Source organism: Citrus clementina, unplaced genomic scaffold (assembly GCF_000493195.1).
Source record: "Citrus clementina cultivar Clemenules unplaced genomic scaffold, Citrus_clementina_v1.0 scaffold_1, whole genome shotgun sequence".
Classification (NCBI taxonomy): domain Eukaryota; kingdom Viridiplantae; phylum Streptophyta; class Magnoliopsida; order Sapindales; family Rutaceae; genus Citrus; species Citrus x clementina.
This window is the reverse complement of record NW_006263303.1, coordinates 6,430,196-6,447,631: the sequence shown is the minus strand read 5'-3', so window position 1 is coordinate 6,447,631 and position 17,436 is coordinate 6,430,196. Positions and strand designations below refer to the sequence as shown.

At 36.4% G+C, this 17,436-nt stretch overlaps 3 protein-coding genes across 4 annotated transcripts; 2 read left to right on the top strand and 1 right to left on the bottom strand.

Annotated features, from left to right (window-relative positions):
• Positions 1-413: 413 nt before the first annotated feature.
• LOC18055728 (PXMP2/4 family protein 2) lies at positions 414-3,239 on the top strand. Its single transcript, XM_006451110.2, has 3 exons — positions 414-773; positions 1,734-1,825; positions 2,313-3,239. Exons 1-3 carry the CDS (start codon positions 618-620, stop codon positions 2,722-2,724), a joined length of 660 nt encoding a protein of 219 aa, XP_006451173.1. The 5' UTR covers positions 414-617; the 3' UTR covers positions 2,725-3,239.
• A 27-nt stretch (positions 3,240-3,266) lies between these two features.
• On the bottom strand, positions 3,267-7,950 carry LOC18055727. 2 transcript variants are annotated; one of them, XR_002903864.1, is made up of 12 exons: positions 7,659-7,950; positions 7,204-7,398; positions 7,028-7,112; positions 6,788-6,863; positions 6,532-6,708; positions 6,358-6,460; positions 6,012-6,121; positions 5,765-5,854; positions 5,578-5,658; positions 4,276-5,124; positions 3,633-3,930; positions 3,267-3,292 (listed from the first exon to the last, which is right to left on the bottom strand). XR_002903864.1 is itself a non-coding variant. In XM_006451107.2 (11 exons), exons 1-11 carry the CDS (start codon positions 7,912-7,914, stop codon positions 3,838-3,840), a joined length of 2,115 nt encoding a protein of 704 aa, XP_006451170.1. In that variant the 5' UTR covers positions 7,915-7,950; the 3' UTR covers positions 3,321-3,837. The 2 variants fall into 2 exon arrangements, 1 of the variants encoding a protein (XP_006451170.1); XM_006451107.2 differs by lacking the exon at positions 3,267-3,292 and having other exon boundaries at positions 3,321-3,930.
• A 2,448-nt stretch (positions 7,951-10,398) lies between these two features.
• Positions 10,399-17,186, top strand: LOC18055726 (subtilisin-like protease SBT6.1). Its single transcript, XM_006451106.2, has 10 exons — positions 10,399-11,064; positions 11,423-11,551; positions 11,746-11,898; positions 12,249-12,365; positions 12,810-12,994; positions 13,946-14,209; positions 14,365-15,433; positions 16,180-16,677; positions 16,799-16,859; positions 16,971-17,186. The coding sequence occupies exons 1-10, from the start codon at positions 10,540-10,542 to the stop codon at positions 17,060-17,062; spliced, it is 3,093 nt and encodes a 1,030-aa protein (XP_006451169.1). The 5' UTR covers positions 10,399-10,539; the 3' UTR covers positions 17,063-17,186.
• The last annotated feature ends 250 nt before the right edge of the window (positions 17,187-17,436 follow it).

Genomic DNA, 17,436 nt, shown 5'->3' with positions numbered 1-17,436 from the left:
ACACATATATACATTAAAAAATTATTCAGTGGAAATACAGGTAAAGATAAAAGAGCAAAAAAAAAAAATTGTATTGTTATATATAATTTTTTAAACCTAATACTAAATTATAATATATTCGTATGGTTGATTATGTTCCGTTTGATCTTTGATTATAAATGCCATTAAAATTAGAGTGCAAAGAACAATAATAATATCTTTATTGAGCAAAATAAGCTTTTTTTATTCTTTCAATTAACATACCAACCAAGTCACCAACTCCCTTCCTACTCACCAAAAGTACCAAAGGCAAAGAATAATTCATTTATATCTATCCTAAATGGTATCTAATATTCTTTATTAATTATTAATCATAATTTTGGTCTGCGCATTAGCATCCTCTACTCAGTCAACAGCTAAACAAAACCCGTACGAAATGTACCCTCTCAATGAGAATTGAGAAAGATTGATCCGTGCGTTAACTTAAGACTCAGACATGCTGGTCGCTACTGGCGTCTGTCAAGTTGGTCATGAATACGACATGGGTTCCAAAAATCTCTAATTTCTCTCGCTCCCCTCTACTATCTTAACCTTAGCCTCTCTAATTCCGCCCCTCTTCTCTCTCTCACACGGGTAAAATGTTGAAGCTTTGGAAATGGTACCAAAACTGCTTGGCTGTTCATCCACTAAAAACGCAAGTGATAAGCTCTGGATTTCTTTGGGGTGTTGGCGACATTGCTGCTCAATACATCACTCATGCCACTGCTAAAAGCCGCCTTCAATTATCTGTGACTGTGACCTTCCCCGCCCTATTTTTTCTTTCTTTCTATCTTTCTTCTTGCTATATATTCTTGATTTTCTGTTTCTTTTGCATGTTTCTTGGCAATGGGTATGTGTGGTTTGTGTTATTTTGATATGAATTCCTCACTTTGTGAAATGGGTATCTGTGAATTTCCGATTTTGGGTGTATTGTTTGCTTATGTCTAAGGGTAAATCTTGCAAAGTGAGGTCTCTTAGGATGATTCTTTACAGTTTGTACTGATTTCAGGAGTGCTATTTCACGTGGAATCTTTAATAAATGGGTTCTTGCCAACTACTGTTTGTGCTTTTCTTCATTGTTTTTCCAATGCTTTTTTCTTTTTCAGTCAATCTTCTGTTAGTAACTTCAAGAATCTGAATGAAATTCTCTCTTTTGCTTGTCATTTCTGTAATAGATATGAGACAATATCTTGGATTTGTGTAGGAGCGAACGTGTATTTTAAATTGCATTTAGATGTATGATTCCACAGCAGTATTGTGGTATTCGAGAGCCATCACCAGACACTATGGTATAAGGAATGCTATATTGTTATTATGAAGTAATGCCTCAATTGCATATTTGAAATGCGAATCCTGGATGAATGACTTAAGAAATTCAAGTGAAAATAACAAAACGCTGCACATATGTTGCATATCCTTAACTCTTAAGCCTATGCACCAATAGCAAGTTGGTCTGGATTATGTGACTCTGGATCTATAATTTCTTTTAATCATATTGAGCCTTTGCTGCAGGGTAAAGGAGAAGAGTTTTTTTTTTCTAAAGAAATATGATCTTATTATTTACTTTTCCATTCCATCTTCATTATCACTGCTGTCAGGCTGATGCCGTTTGTGATGACATTTTTACTTTATCTATTCTAAGCTGAAGCTAGCTATTTGAGTATCAGCATGTTCCTTTGCACGATTAAGCCCATAATATGTGTTTAACGGGCCAGGATGCAGATGAAAAATTCAAAGTCAACTGGAAACGAGTGGCAGTCACAAGTTCATTTGGATTTGGCTTTGTTGGACCTGTTGGCCATTTTTGGTGAGTTTTCCGGATCCTTTTTTCTCATTTGGGTCAGTTAACTTATCTTTCATTTGGGTCAGTTGACCTATCTTTTTTGGCTGACCATTCTTTAATTTCAACATCTGCTCATAAAGATTGTCATGAGCTAGAGTGTGTGCTATAGTAGGTTTGTACCTCAAAAAGCAATCTTTAAAAGTAGTCAGGGCTTGGCTCATTGTTTTGAGCAGGGTGGAGCTAGGATTCAAGCTGCATTAGCATTGGATGTGTCATATGTGACTCTTAATGAAAGAAATTTTTTGTATTGTATGCAATTCAATTGATAAAAGTTAGTTCTCTGAGCTGTATGCTACTTGTTTGTTCCAGAGATGTTCAGTTGTTGAACTTTTGATAGGTAGGGTGTGGGGTGCCACATAGTCAGCATACTATCTGAGATGCATGTGTGTGTTATGGACTTTCTTCACAAGAAAGTTTCTGGTGAGTAACTTCTGTTCCACCTAAATCATAGGTATGAAGGCTTGGACAGATTCATAAGGCTGAAGCTTCAATTACCACCAAAGTCAGCACGGTTTGTCGCTACTAAAGTTGCAATGGATAGCATCATCTTTGGCCCCTTAGATTTGTTTGTGTTTTTCACTTACATGGGATTCTCTGCTGGCAAGAATGTTGCTCAAGTGAAAGAAGACTTGAAGAGGGATTTCCTCCCAGCCTTGGTTTTGGAGGGTGGTATATGGCCAATAGTTCAAGTTGCTAATTTCCGTTATGTTCCTGTAAGATACCAGCTGCTCTATGTTAACATCTTCTGCTTGTTAGACAGTGCTTTTTTGTCATGGGTTGAGCAACAGAAGGATGCAGCTTGGAAGCAGTGGTTCACATCTTTTCATTCTTTGGAGGAAAGAGGAGGTAAGGGCGGCTTATAGTACATTCATTCGTGATTCTTCCCCCTTCAGCAATTATATTGGCAAAGTCTACACCAAAATTTGTAACCTACAAAGAACAGCATACTCCTCGAAAACTCCCAACTGCAGTTTTGGAAGAGGATTTTGGGAGTGATCTAATTACGTTTTCAGTTTTTATATTTTGATCAATTATTGAGCATACAGAATTAAAGCCTGAAATTTGACGGGCTCCAGTTTGGATCACTGAGCCGCCCATTTATATTTTGTTTGATGGAGGACTGAGAACAGTGTGGCTTGTACAAAGACAATTCACAGCGGCATGAATAATTTTTGTAAATTTGCCCAAAGATCAGCTGTCACCTCTCAAAAGCATGTTACAAATTTGCTAACCGTGTTCACTTACAAGCTATTAAGAGTTTACATCTTCAATCATACAGAGCTGATGATATATAAATTCTTAATGTTTTCCCAGCATTTCAGTCCGTTACTATCAATGCCACCATCATCATCAATCCTCCAGAGCAGTTTAATTTCAACCCGTTCGATCCATGCCAGAAATTGCATCTTATTATGTGGATTTTGGTATCACCTGCTGATTGTTAGGGCTCTGAACTTATCATAAAGTTTAAATGATGCCCAGCAACCTCACTTTGAGGAATGAAATGAACTTATCACAAAGTTTAAACTATGCATGGCAACTTCACTTTGAGGAATGAACTTACATGAAAAGAATAAATAGAAACCTAGCGAGAAAGAGAATATATTAGGAAATGCGGGGTGGCAGGTAGTGTCATCATCATTTGAATTCAAATTCTTCAAAACCACACACTCTGTAAGATACTTTGTGATATATAGTGGTTTAATTTTCTCATATAAGAAGTGTCAAAAATAGTAAGGGAGATACAAAACAAGGAAAAATATAAACAAACCTGAAGAATCAACAATGAAATTGCGGCGGAAGGTAGAATTTACACTTTGGATGTTTACTCTACAACATTTTCAGGTTGACTTGTGCAGATCTCCATCGTCTGATTATGTGAAGCCTCCTAGGTTTATATGTAAAGCTAACTCACAACATGGAAATAGAATACAATTGCCGAAATGGGGGAAAAAGCAAAAGCCTGAAACTAGAGTCTATAAAAATGAACGATGACCTCCCCCAAGTGGAACTTTTGGCTTGAAAACAGCAGATACCATCAAGCAAGGGCAAATATTGAAATTAATACTCTGAAATTGTACAAAATGAAAAGGATGTTAGGGCCCAAAGTACATTATTGCCAAATATGGAACTATAAGAACAAACAAAAACAATGTTCCAAGAGAAGAAAAATACTCACACAGGAGGTACCCTGATCCTGAACCACCAAAGTAGTCATGAAAATCTTTCCAAGCAATATAATGAAAATAATTGGAGATATAAATTTTTTTTTCCTCAGAAAAATGATCCTAAAATATTTATCAATATTTTTTATGATCGGATTCATAGAAAAGTGCCACTGGGAAAAAATTTATTCACAGAGGCAATGAGAGGTAAGAATTGTGTTATTATAAAACTGCAAAGGATTAACTTACTGGGATACTAAGTAATTGTCCATGGCTGCTGACTAGGACAGGAAGGCTTCTTCTTGCTGCAACTGGGATAGATTTCAATGATAAGATAGCTCTTTTCGCTGATAATCTTCCATAATCCGCACATAGGTTTGTCTTCTCCACTTTTTGCCCTGTTTTTTCGTCTATAAATTCTCTTTCCAGTGGCAAATTACCTGAACTTAGACCCTTCGACAACTTGGCAAGATACAGCCAGTCGGATTCAATCATGTGGCGCAGCTCGGCCACCATCTCATCACCAACTAGACAAGAGCTGCAGTACTCGTTCCAACTATCCTCTCCCAAACCCCCGTCATTATGAACTTCCCTGGGAAATGCCCTGCTACCATTTTCCTTGATAAGTTTCCATGTGACAAAGAACCTGTTCATGAAGTAACACACTTGCCCAGGCTGAAGTGGTATACTTGGATATGTGCCGACACATTCGACGGCATGCATTAACTGGCTGTCAGATGTAACTTCAGAGTCAAGCTTAAAACGTTTGATTTCCTCCCTTTGCAGTAGAAGAATGTTCTTGTAGGTTGATTCACTCAGCATATTGAATCTCTTGGCTTCAGTCAGAACTGAATCAGATATCATGCTCAACAAAAGTTTGTCTGATGCATCTTGGATCAAGTGGTTTGAATAGGATTTTGCATCCTCTAGAATCTGCTCTACATCTGGAACACAATGTCTCTGTTCTCCATCAGAGTGTATCTGAAACAATTCCAGTTTTGATGGCAGAGGACCGTCAATGGAAGAACAAACCAAGGCTTTGGTGCCTCTGGACCCAGGAGTTGGGCAAAGGTAACAACCAGCTGCAGTAAGGGAGGTCTGCAATATTGTCGAAACATGATCATGAATCAAACATCGAAATAGAAAATAAAAAACGAAAATTCTTCATTCTTTTGAACCTTTTCACCAGAAAACTCAATGAAAGGATAGAAAAACTGCAAAAATAATAAATAAAGGGGGGAAAAAAAGAGGAAACATTTTAACAAAAAGAAAACAAGAAAAAGAAAGTAAAAGCCAACATCCAGTGATGGTCCTGCTATTTAGAGATCACAACTGAATTCAGGCATGACTACATAAGTTGAGAATTTTAGAATACAGCAACTGCAGTAACAGTTCAAAAGAATGACTTTGGAAAGTAATATCAAACCATTGATATGGTTGTTCAGTATGTCATAAATCATAATGACTCACTGCAAAAGCTTTTTCAATTATGATGGAGAAGAAACCAATAGATAACTATTCAAGACATTCACGTGTGCTAGAAAAATGTACCTTGCATGGGAAAGTACGAATGTAATGCAGCAGCAATTTTGAAGTACTGCCTCTAACTGGCCTTTGTCTTTGACAAATAAACTGGAAAGTTCAGATTAGAGCAGTATCATCAAAAGATTAAATACTATTAGATTGAAAACATACTAAACAATTAAGGTGTTGGACAACCAACTATAGTTGATATTACCTGCAAGACCAAGGCAAGAAACTTTGACAGGAAAATGTCCTCAATTTTTGATGGATTAAGAATCTCTAGATCAATAACAGCATATCCTTGCTGCCAAATGTAAATTTAAAACAAGAAGAAAAGTTAACAGTGAGAATTATGGATGACTGACAATTATCTAATAACTACAAGAATAACATTCATCTGAAATATAAAATTTAGGCACCATATATATCAATGCATGCTAAGAGTTGGAAGGATTGCTTACATCCATGACAGTCACAGCTTCATTTATCAAATTAGAGCACACGTGCTCAACATATGAACGTGTCCTTCGACACGCCGAAATAACTGCCTGTAGTTCAGATTTAAAGCTACCTGAAAAGTAAGAAATTGAGTAAAGCCTATGAATGCATACAAACATTGGAATGAAGTACATAAGAAAGCACAATGAATCTATGAATCACAGATAAACTCTCAAATACTTACACCGCAGCAATAAGGTCAGTGTGAAAACAAATAAACATAAAAGAATAATCTCATGAAAAGAGGTAGCAAACAAAGAAAGGAAAAACATCTCATCCGGCCAACACTGTATGTCTAAAACAACTCACATGATGACAAATCTCCTAATGACATTCGAATCCTATTCCTCACAAATAATGGACTTCGATTTGTTGGGTCCTCAACCCAATCTCGGTTACCTCCTTGACAAATCTGCAAAAATATTAAGACAAAAATTCAAGGGAAACTCAACCACATTTGATGACGAACTTTTTTCCACTGACCTTGTACATATCATCTTTTGAAAAATCCAAAAGAGGCCGCACCAGAAGAATAGAATGGTTCTTTAAATCTTCATGGCAAGAGTATGCATATGAGGAGAAAATTTGAGAAGAAAATGCCATGCCTGCAAGTCCAAGAACCCCACTATTGCGAGATAATCTGAGAATGAATAACTCAGCCTGCATAGTATCTCAAATATTACCAGATGCATAGAATCAAACCAAATCACCATCTTGTCCATAATCAATTGGTCCAAACCTGATCATCTGCATGATGCGCAATAAGTAACACACCAATCTGGTGTTGAATGCAAACCTTCTGAAATAACCGATACCTGTAATTGAACATGAATGGATTCCTAATCAGCGATTATCCTCATTAAAAAAAAACAAAAAAAATTGAAGCCTCCATAGTTAAAAAAAAAGGCATAAAATATGGAAAAAGGGATATCAAAATTCCATTACTTAAATTTAAATGAAAAAGCTAAAAATAAATCACCTCATGTCACGAGCTGCTTCTTGTAAATGACCCTGTTTTGGCCTACCATCCAACCAATCACAACGAACAATCTCACATCTGATTCCTACACAAATCCTATATTAGCAACCAATTGATCATAGTAAATTCACGGCCTCACCATACAAAGGCAAGAAATAGTTAAAAGGTCGACATACCCATATCAGAAACGCGGTGGCTAACAATGTTGGCCTCCTCTTTACTTTCCTCACGTAGCCCATGATCCACAGTTATGGCCAAAAGCCCGTCAATGAACTCACCGGCCTCACCATTCTGGTTAAACCCTCCGGTTTTCCAGCCAGCCGTTAGAACACAGAGGGCCATGCTGTCAGGTCCGCCAGAAACTCCTAAAGCTGAACACAAATATCAATCTCTCACAACAATTTCTTAGTCCTAAGAGCTAAAACGACAAACTTTAGCTTAACATGTTTCACTTCGTTTTCCCTAAGCATTTTTGTAATGATAATTACCCAAAACAATTAAAAAGTTCAATAAATCTTGCTAAAAGACTGAGCCAATTTCTTAAGCAGAAGAGAGTTTGTTTTCTTATCTGCCTACAAATTACCGACAAACAAACAGAAAGGTGAAAAGGGGAAGTTTTCAGAAGACTGACCGATACGGTGATGGGGTTTGAGGCCAGCCATGGCCATTCGCCTGGAGAAAGCTTCCCTGTACTTGGTCATGTCTGTTAAGTACTCGACAGCATGTGCATGAGAACACTTGCAGAAGAGGCGAATCGAAGGAAGATATTGGGAACGCGTAAAAGGGATTCTGCATTTTACTGATGAAAGTGAAAGCCTGGCAACTAAGGTCGATAGCAAGGTCGACGTTGTTCTGGATTGTGCACTGACGATCGAACCTCGCGCCATCCACTGGTTTTTTCTCTTTGTAATTAACAACTAACAGCGTTTGTGCGCGTTTATTGTTGAGTTTGATTGTTTCTAAAATAAATATTTTCCGACATTTTCACAAATATCCAAAACTTGAGGGGCATTAAAATGTTAATTATCTTTTACAACACCCTTGTATTTATATGTACATGTCGGTGTTATATTTTTTTCTTATTTAGTTTTTTTACTATTAAAGTAGCTTTAATATAAGTTTTATTTAATTATTTTGCTTTATAACATAAAATGACTCACTTGCTCTAAATAAATATGTGTTCTTCTATCTAATACTTTAAGTACTTAATTTTGTGACTTATAACCTAATTTCTTAGATGAAATCTAATAATTTTCAATATTTTACATGTAAATAATATAAATTTGACAACCTAATAATTTAATGAGTATTTTCTCATAAAGACATTATATTAGTTTAATTAAAAATTAATAATCATACTAATAAAGTAGAATTAACTATTTAAAAACAATGAATTTTTTACAAAATAAAAAAAATTGTTGAAATTAAATTAAATTATTGGTATTTTTACCCTTTAAGGATAAAATAATCAATTTAAATTTAGGTTAAAACAATCTTATTAGTGAAATATAATAAAAAAATCTAAGTCACAACAAAATAAATTAAGATAGATTTAATTGATTAATTCTTCTGAATCCTTTTATTTGAAATTTTTAAAAATAAGAGAATTTTTTATAATTATTTTTTAAAAGTGAGATGGATTTACAAAATTTGTGGGGTGGAAATATCACTACCCCATTCAAAATAGCTCCATCTTCAACCTCATGACTTTGCTTTCAAGTTCAATGAATCTAAGCCAAAGTTAGAATAACTACTTTAATTCTTTAAGAATTATAAAATATTAAATAATTATAAAAATGTTATTATCTATCATTTTTTATTTTTTATAAAATCAATTAATTTATTATGTTTCCATTAGCACGTTAGTTGACCAATAATAATTATCATAAAAAGTAATAATATACAAAGCAATTAGGGATGGCAATGGGGAGGGGAGGGGAGGGGACCAATCTCCCCATACCCATCCCCGATGTTTTGCATATGTCCCCGTCCCCTCCTCGTCCCCGTCAAAATTGCTTGAGAGAATCCCCATCCCCTCCCCGAATAATAACAGGGGATCCCCGAGGGTCCCCGGTCCCCGAATAATTAATAGTCTAATACATTTTTTATTTTCGATTTTAAATTAATCATATTAAAATAAACTCATACCGCTATTGTAAGCTCGTAACCAACTTTGACAGCACATTAAGGCCTCCAATGTGCTTGGATGAAGTTTGTTATGGTATGAGCTCACAACTCTACCACTAGTGTTAAAAGCTGATTCAGAAGCAACTGTTGTAATTGGAATTGCCAAAATATCTCTAGCAATTCGAGCTAATGTAGGATACCTATTAGCATTTGTCTTCCACCAACTCAAAATATTAAAATCTTCCATCCGAGATATAACTTTCTCATCCAAATATGAATCTAATTCATCTGCAACAACTGCACAATCTCCATTGTTTACATAATCATTAAAACCTGTCATCCATTTGGTTGCTTTCTTATAAGAATCCCCTGTAGATCTAGTAGAAGAACTACTACCAGTATAATCAAAGCAATAAACAGTTGGTGAAAACTTCAATTAATACTCTTCAACTAATTCCCGGCAAAGGGTGACCACTTTCCCAACATACAACTATTTTGATATTTATTATTTTTAACAATATTTATAATTTTGTTATTTATTTATTAGTAATTTTAAAAATAAAAATAAAATTAAAAATTAAAATGGGGAAATGGGTAGGGGATGGGGATTCCACCTCATCCCCGTCCCCTCCCCGAATAAAAAGTTGGGTAAAAAATTTTCCCCGTCCCCTCCCCGAAAAAAAAATTGGGTATAAAATTATCCCGGTACCCTCCCCGAATGGGGAAAATCCCCGAGGGTACCCATCCCCGTGGGGATTTTTGCCATCCCTAAAAGCAATACAATACTATAAATTCAAAGTATAAATTGGCTAAAAAATAATTCCTACACGTCTATAAATCTAAATATTTAGTACTTTTATTTTTATACTTTTGTTTCAAGATTAAAATTAAAATTTTTCCTGCCAATTAATTAGTCAACTAATGAAATTAACAGAAATATAATAAAATAAAAGGCTTTGTAAAGATATAGTAATAGAATGATATAAATCAGAACCTTTTATAATCGTTTAATATTTTTTATAATTTCTAAAGTAGTCAAATAATAATAAGTTACTTCCATACGTGTTTGGACCGATTTGATACGAATTGGGAACAATGTCATTAGTTGATAAATAATAGAAACATAATGATTTAAATGCTATTTAGAGGTTAAGACATGCAAATACCACGTGGCTGGATCTCATGCACTTTGAAGTTGTTAAATCAGAAGCTCTGTAGTGTTATTGATTTTGTTTACCTCGCAACCAACAAGAGAGGAGACAGACACGAAACAGGAGTAAGAAACAATATTCCACGCGGTGCCTACGCCAGTAAGCCCCGTTCTCCGATGCGGGGATTTTCCCGCCAAATCGATCAGTACGAACGACATCGTTGTACCCTGCAACATGACACCACATCGAACGCTCAGCTCATTTCCGTTCAAGTCCTCTCTTCTCACGGTCCTCGTGTCCTTCTACCTCCTTCAGTTCATACCTTCTCCTAGCCCGATCCAAACCCCAACTCAAAACCAAAACCAAACCCGAATCTCTTGCAACAACTACATAGTCCGGTTCAGGGAGTACAAAACCGCCGAGGATCACTGCTCGTATCTAAAATCAAGGATTACACCAGACGGCTGGAAATGGATCGAGAGGAAAAACCCAGCCTCGAAGTACCCGACCGATTTCGGGTTAATTTCGGTCGAGGAATCGGCGAAACAAGGATTAATTGAAGAGATTGAGAGGCTGAATTTGGTTAAGGATGTGAGTGTGGATTCGAGCTATAAAAGGGGATTGCTTGGCGGGGCTTTCGAAGATGGGAAGAAACGACCCGGAAAGATCTTTACTTCGATGTCGTTTAATGAAGGAGAGCATTACACGGCTACCACCAGTAATTGCACGATTAATTGGAGACGCCATCTCTTGATGCAGGTATTCATCTTCTTCTTCTTCTTTTTTTTTGGGGGGGGGGGGGGGGGGGGGCAATTAATGAGTGGAAAAAAAAATTGAGTTCAATTTTTCTTCTTTGATTTGTTGGCATTTAAATGAAATTCTAGAGAATTCATAGCATTGTAATCTGGATTGCTGTTCTTATTAATTGTTATGTGGGTCAAAGTTCAAATCTTGTATTTCTGAGGTGTTGGAACTTTTGGCCTACAAGGTGGAGACATATCTCTTTTGTTTGCACGTGTGCAAGATATGAATAAGTTTTTGGACAAGCTTTTTGGAAATGGGATTTTTTTTTTAATTGTGTTTTCATTTTTTTTTTTCCCTCTTCCTACTCTTGTAGAGGTCTCAGGTTACTTCTTTGTTTGGAGCTGATGCACTTTGGGGAAAGGGGTACACTGGTGCTAAAGTAAAAATGGCGATATTTGATACTGGCATTCGAGAAAACCATCCACATTTCCGTAATATCAAGGTATTGTTTGTTGGATAAAAATGATAAAAGTTGTTGTACTTATCTGTTTCTTAGTTTGATCTGTTACTGATGCTATGGGAGTATAGAATGGTGAAGTTAATGAACATTCTTTGTCATTGAATTTTTTATTCTACATTTACTTTTAGCTTATAGCAGAGAGCTGACATTTAATTAATGCCTTGAGCAATTTTCAGGAACGTACTAATTGGACGAATGAAGATACTTTAAATGATAATCTTGGACATGGGACATTTGTTGCTGGAGTTGTTGCTGGTCAAGATGCAGAGTGTCTTGGATTTGCACCGGATACGGAGATTTATGCATTTCGTGTGTTTACAGATGCGCAGGTAATGCATGTTGGATATGTGGAATATGTTTATTTTGTTCCTATGACATGAAGTTGCACTGGCATTTGTGTCCCATTTTGTGTCCTTGTGTGGTTGACCTTTTCTTACCGTTGTTTCTGTCTGCATATGTTTTACTATTCATAATCCAATAACTAAAATTTAATTAAGCTTCAAAAGGTTTTGATTTTGCTCTCTGTCTTCAATGAGGAAAGTAGGGTGATTGTTTCCATGCTAAGAGCAAAAATATTTTAGGCTTCAGCATATTTTTAAAGCTAGCTATGCTATTGAATTTCTTTCCTTTCTTAACTTTTGGTCAGGATTATGAGAATTTCGTGTTCAGCCTATTGCAGGTATCATATACATCGTGGTTCCTTGATGCCTTCAATTATGCTATCGCGACCAATATAGATGTGCTGAACTTGAGTATTGGAGGGCCTGATTACTTGGATCTCCCATTCATAGAGAAGGTAAAACTTCGTTGTCCTGCAAATTAATCAGTTTGTAGTTGAAATTTGGGTTTTGTGAAGATAGACTTTTGAAACTTGGATTCTTTCTAAAATGTTATTGATCTTTGCTGTTACAAAGATATAATGGTGGGTCTTTTCTTATGCCTATCAAATTCCAAGGAAAAATGAGTACAATGTCTTAAATTTTATATCCATTTCATGTTTCATGAAGGATCATTCTGTAAGGTTGCCAACTATTTCTGCAGAAACCTTCAGTAACTATCCATTGTATGCTTTAATATGCATGTTTGTCTGTTAAATATTTATGCGAATGAGACTTAAAATTTTCTTAATATATCTATCTATTGTATGCTTTAACATGCTCATTTGTCTCTGTTAAATATTTATGCCAATAAGACTTAGAATTTCCTTAATATAACTGAGTGCTGCATAATCATTCACCAGATCTGGGAAATAACAGCAAATAACATTATTATGGTTTCGGCAATTGGAAATGATGGACCACTGTATGGCACTTTGAACAATCCAGCAGACCAGAGCGATGTTATTGGTGTTGGTGGCATTGACTATAATGATCATATAGCCTCATTTTCTTCACGTGGCATGAGTACATGGGAAATTCCTCATGGGTATTCTTCCTATCTTAATGTTCTTTGATTTTATTTTGATTTGAGCCCCGAAAGTCGGTTAGTCTATATAAATTTTATGGTTGTTTAGAGTAACCACTGCTTCTACTGATATTATCTGGAAAATCCTAAATTCTGGTATGATCAGAATGTCAATTTTTTTATTCTGTAGTTTTGGTTGTGGCATTTGTTTAGAGTATAAGGCATACTTGTGATTGGGCTTGCAAGCATGGTCAACCAAGGAAAGGACAATTTCTTTGGAGTGCTTCTTCAGTTTTTCCCCTGAATGAATTATATCAAACAAGATATGGCCGCATTCACTTTGATCTTCCTGGATAGAGTCAAGGATCTTGAACAGTTGGAGATTTCAATGATTATGGGCTGTAAGATTGGAGCTGTACATATCCAACAATAGAAGTACAACTGGATCTGACTTGTACATTTCTTTGTCTGCAATATATTTACCTGAAATGAAAGTTGTCCCGACAATCTTCTACATGATTGTTGTTGGTCATCCATCGTTCAAAAACTGCGGTTTCCTATTTCTCCTAGATGTTGCAGGTTCATGTCAGCAAACTTTGCATAGTTTCCCAGTGGCTCAAATAAAAATAAAATTCGAAAAGAGATTACTCTCTAAATTGCAAGACCTCAGTTGGATATCTATTGCATCCAAATCTAGGAGATTTGACCACTTGTTGTATTGAGGATCTTCTCCCATCCAAAGAAATTATCCAATCTTGTCAATTTTTTTGGGCTACAAATTAAGTCCTTCTGTTGCATTGCTTTGTTAAACAATTAGTCATGCTTGTATGCTTTTTCCTTTGTCCTCTATACTTATCCTATAAACTGCAGATATTCATAACAATTTTGTTATTTTTAAGTATTTTTCTTCCTCCATAAGCTTGTTTGGTCATACTTGTATTAAAATGTTTACTGTGTATATTGCATCTACAGCTACGGTCGTGTGAAGCCAGATGTTGTGGCATATGGGCGGGAAATTATGGGGTCTAAGATTAGTACAGGTTGTAAAAGTTTATCAGGAACTAGTGTGGCCAGTCCTGTGGTTGCTGGTGTGGTTTGCCTGCTCGTTAGCGTTATTCCTGAAAACAATCGGAAAAACATTCTAAACCCAGCGAGCATGAAACAAGCTTTGGTTGAGGGGGCTGCAAAGCTTTCTGGTCCAAACATGTATGAGCAAGGTGCAGGAAGAGTTGATCTGTAAGTTCTGTTAGTCACTGGGTGCTTGGTTTTGGTGCAAATTCATTTCTTTGTCATTCTCAGTAGTACTGTCGCTATTTATTGTTTTTGTTGCCGTCATTCTTAGCGTCAGCTAACTTAGTATTATTGGTCCTATTTGTTCACTTTTTTGTCAGGTTAGAATCATATGAAATTCTAAAGAACTACCAACCCCGTGCAAGCATCTTCCCGAGCGTTCTTGATTTTACAGATTGCCCTTATTCATGGCCATTTTGTCGACAACCACTTTATGCAGGTGCTATGCCTGTTATTTTTAATGTTACCATTCTAAATGGGATGGGTGTAATTGGCTATGTTGATGGTCCACCAACATGGCATCCTTTGGGTGAGGAAGGGAATCTTCTAAATATTCGCTTCACCTATTCAGAAGTAATCTGGCCTTGGACTGGTTATCTAGCACTGCACATGCAGATTAAGGAAGAAGGTGCAAAATTTTCGGGAGAGATTGAAGGAAACGTAAGCGTTAGTGTACACAGTCCTCCTGCTCGAGGAGAAAAGAGCTCCCGGAGGTGTACATGCATGCTTCAGTTAAAACTAAAAGTGGTTCCAACGCCCCCTAGATCTAAAAGGGTTTTATGGGATCAGTTTCACAGTATTAAATACCCTCCTGGATATATTCCTAGGGACTCTTTGGATGTTCGCAGTGATATTCTTGACTGGCATGGAGATCATCTCCATACAAATTTCCATATCATGTTCAATATGTTACGTGATGCAGGATATTATGTTGAAACACTTGGTTCTCCTTTTACATGCTTTGATGCTCACCAGTATGGAACACTTATGCTTGTGGATCTTGAGGATGAGTACTTTGAGGAAGAAATTGAAAAGCTGAGTTATGATGTTCTTAATACTGGATTGGGATTGGCAGTCTTTTCTGAGTGGTATAATGTGGAGACAATGGTAAAGATGAGATTCTTTGATGATAATACTCGAAGCTGGTGGACTCCAGTCACTGGAGGTGCAAACATTCCAGCATTGAATGATCTTCTGGCCCCATTTGGGATTGCTTTTGGAGACAAGATTCTGAATGGTGATTTTTCTCTCAATGGTGAGCAGAGTCGATATGCATCTGGAACAGATATTGTAAGGTTTCCAGGAGGTGGGAATGTACATAGCTTTCCTTTCCTGGATACCACGGAGAGTGGGGCAACCCAAAATGTGCTGACTTCCAGCACAACCAAGGTGAGTAGACATTTCCAGCTTATTTTTTTCTTTTGGTTTTTGGTTATTAAAGGATCAAATATGGTTGCCGAATCATCTTTTTAATTCCATGGAAATGCACAACATTGTAAACAAGATTGATTTTTTTTTTATTTTGTATGATTCTCCAGTTGTTTAGATGATGATTGGATAGTTATAATGATTAATAAGCACAAAAGAGATGCAAGCATGTTTGTGCCATTCAAATTTTAAACCTTGCTTTGCAAGAAATGAGAGGATCTTATTTGCATCATCGCTTCACTTGATCTGAATGGAACAAGCCAAGTGCTTAAAACACAACTCTCTCTCTTCTATATGACACAAACATCGGTAAGACATTTAGTTTGTAGTTGGTTGAAGGCCATATTGTTGTTAATCGTAATTTGATGGCAATCCAAATATCCAATCCTCTCCTCACTCATGTGAGCAGGGTTTGAACCCATACCTCTAGTATTACTCCTAGAGGTTTTTCAGAAGGTAGGAGGTGGGCAAAGCCCAAATATAATTCTTAACCAGCTCGGAGTTGAACTCGGTGTCTAGCCAAACAAAGAGGCTGAAAGCCACTTGGCTATGCCCCTAGGAGCGGCACATTTATTTTTGAATGAATTGTTAATTTTATCTTTTCCAGCACAAGTAGAATTCCTACAATAAACATGAGTTATTTTTAGTTTTGCAAGAATCCAATTGATTATTGTCGTATGTATTTATGGTTTCTATGACTTATGCAGGCTGACTCCCCCATTCTTGGTCTTCTAGAGGTGGGTGAAGGTCGCATTGCAGTATACGGCGATTCCAATTGTTTGGATAGCAGCCATATGGTTACTAACTGTTATTGGCTCCTAAGGAAGATATTAGATTTCACCAGTGCAAACATTAGGGATTCAGTACTTTTTTCAGATTCTAGTAAGCATGATACACCCTTGGTCGAAGATGACAACCAGTTGCCATCTCGTAGAACTGATGTAAATTTCTCTTCATATTCTGCTGTTGTGGGCAAGGATTTGGCCTGTAGAAGTGACTCTAGATTTGAGGTTTGGGGAACAAAGGGATACAATTTAGATGTAAGGGAAGGGGATAAAAAAATACCAGGCTATCCTGTTTTTCATGTGGGTAGAGGTTTCAATTCCACCATGGACATTTCAAAATCAAGACGTCCCAAGTACACTCAGATAAATAAGAGTGATTATTTGGGAAGCAAGTACTTGGGCTTAATCTATGGAGAAGAGGTAAGGAACACAAAATGTCTTTAGGATTATAACTTTTTTTTTATTATTATGAAGTGAAAATCTAGGTTCTCTTATTATAAAGGACTGAAAAATCTCCTGTGTCCTAACTTCAAATTTGCAGCTTGATATGCCCGTGCTGGTTGCTAGCCATTGGCTCATACCTGCAGTAGTTGCAGTTACTGGTTAGTGAACATCCTTGAAGTTTCTATTTTCCTCTTGTAAGATTTTAGAATTTCGTTCATCTTCTGTTGGTTTTACTGTTCTGTTGAATTGACTACTATGCTGCCTCGCAGGGGTTTTGGTATTTTTGAGTTTCTGGAGAATCCGGCAAAAGCGACGGAGGAGGAGGAAAGGATCTGGCACCCTTCGGTTGGCTAATCTATAAGGATAGATTTTTACTACCCCTCTATTCTAACGCGGTTATTTTATTTAAAAGTATCTCCTGTAGCATTTTTATTTTCACAAGTGTTTGAAATTTTGTCGTTGGCATTATTAGAGGAAATAGTTTTGTATTCATAGCATAGATGTGCTATATTCGTTCTAGTTGGGATGCTTGTAATAGCACAAATTTTCATAGGTTAACAGATATAATTTTATAGGCATTATAGAGGATCTAACTGACAATTTTGAATAGGAAAGAACATATATCTTCCCTGCACTACTTGCGCTGGTGTATTTTGTGGATTTCCTTTAAGATCACTGTAAAGCTAAATGTTAGCAATTGTTCATCACTTGAACGTTTGCTGATTCCTTTATTGA

Excerpts from the sequence above, each read along its gene's own strand:
- LOC18055726 (XM_006451106.2), top strand. The coding sequence starts at position 10,540 with ATGACACCACATCGAACGCTCAGCTCATTTCCGTTCAAGTCCTCTCTT. Across the intron at positions 11,065-11,422 it reads GACGCCATCTCTTGATGCAG|AGGTCTCAGGTTACTTCTTT; the intron begins GTATTCATCTTC and ends CTACTCTTGTAG. Across the intron at positions 11,899-12,248 it reads GTGTGTTTACAGATGCGCAG|GTATCATATACATCGTGGTT; the intron begins GTAATGCATGTT and ends AGCCTATTGCAG.
- LOC18055728 (XM_006451110.2), top strand. The coding sequence starts at position 618 with ATGTTGAAGCTTTGGAAATGGTACCAAAACTGCTTGGCTGTTCATCCA. Across the intron at positions 774-1,733 it reads GCCTTCAATTATCTGTGACT|GATGCAGATGAAAAATTCAA; the intron begins GTGACCTTCCCC and ends TTAACGGGCCAG. Across the intron at positions 1,826-2,312 it reads GGACCTGTTGGCCATTTTTG|GTATGAAGGCTTGGACAGAT; the intron begins GTGAGTTTTCCG and ends CCTAAATCATAG.
- LOC18055727 (XM_006451107.2), bottom strand. The coding sequence starts at position 7,914 with ATGGCGCGAGGTTCGATCGTCAGTGCACAATCCAGAACAACGTCGACC. Across the intron at positions 6,709-6,787 it reads CGCATCATGCAGATGATCAG|GCTGAGTTATTCATTCTCAG; the intron begins GTTTGGACCAAT and ends GATACTATGCAG. Across the intron at positions 3,931-4,275 it reads GACAATTACTTAGTATCCCA|AGTATTAATTTCAATATTTG; the intron begins GTAAGTTAATCC and ends GTACAATTTCAG.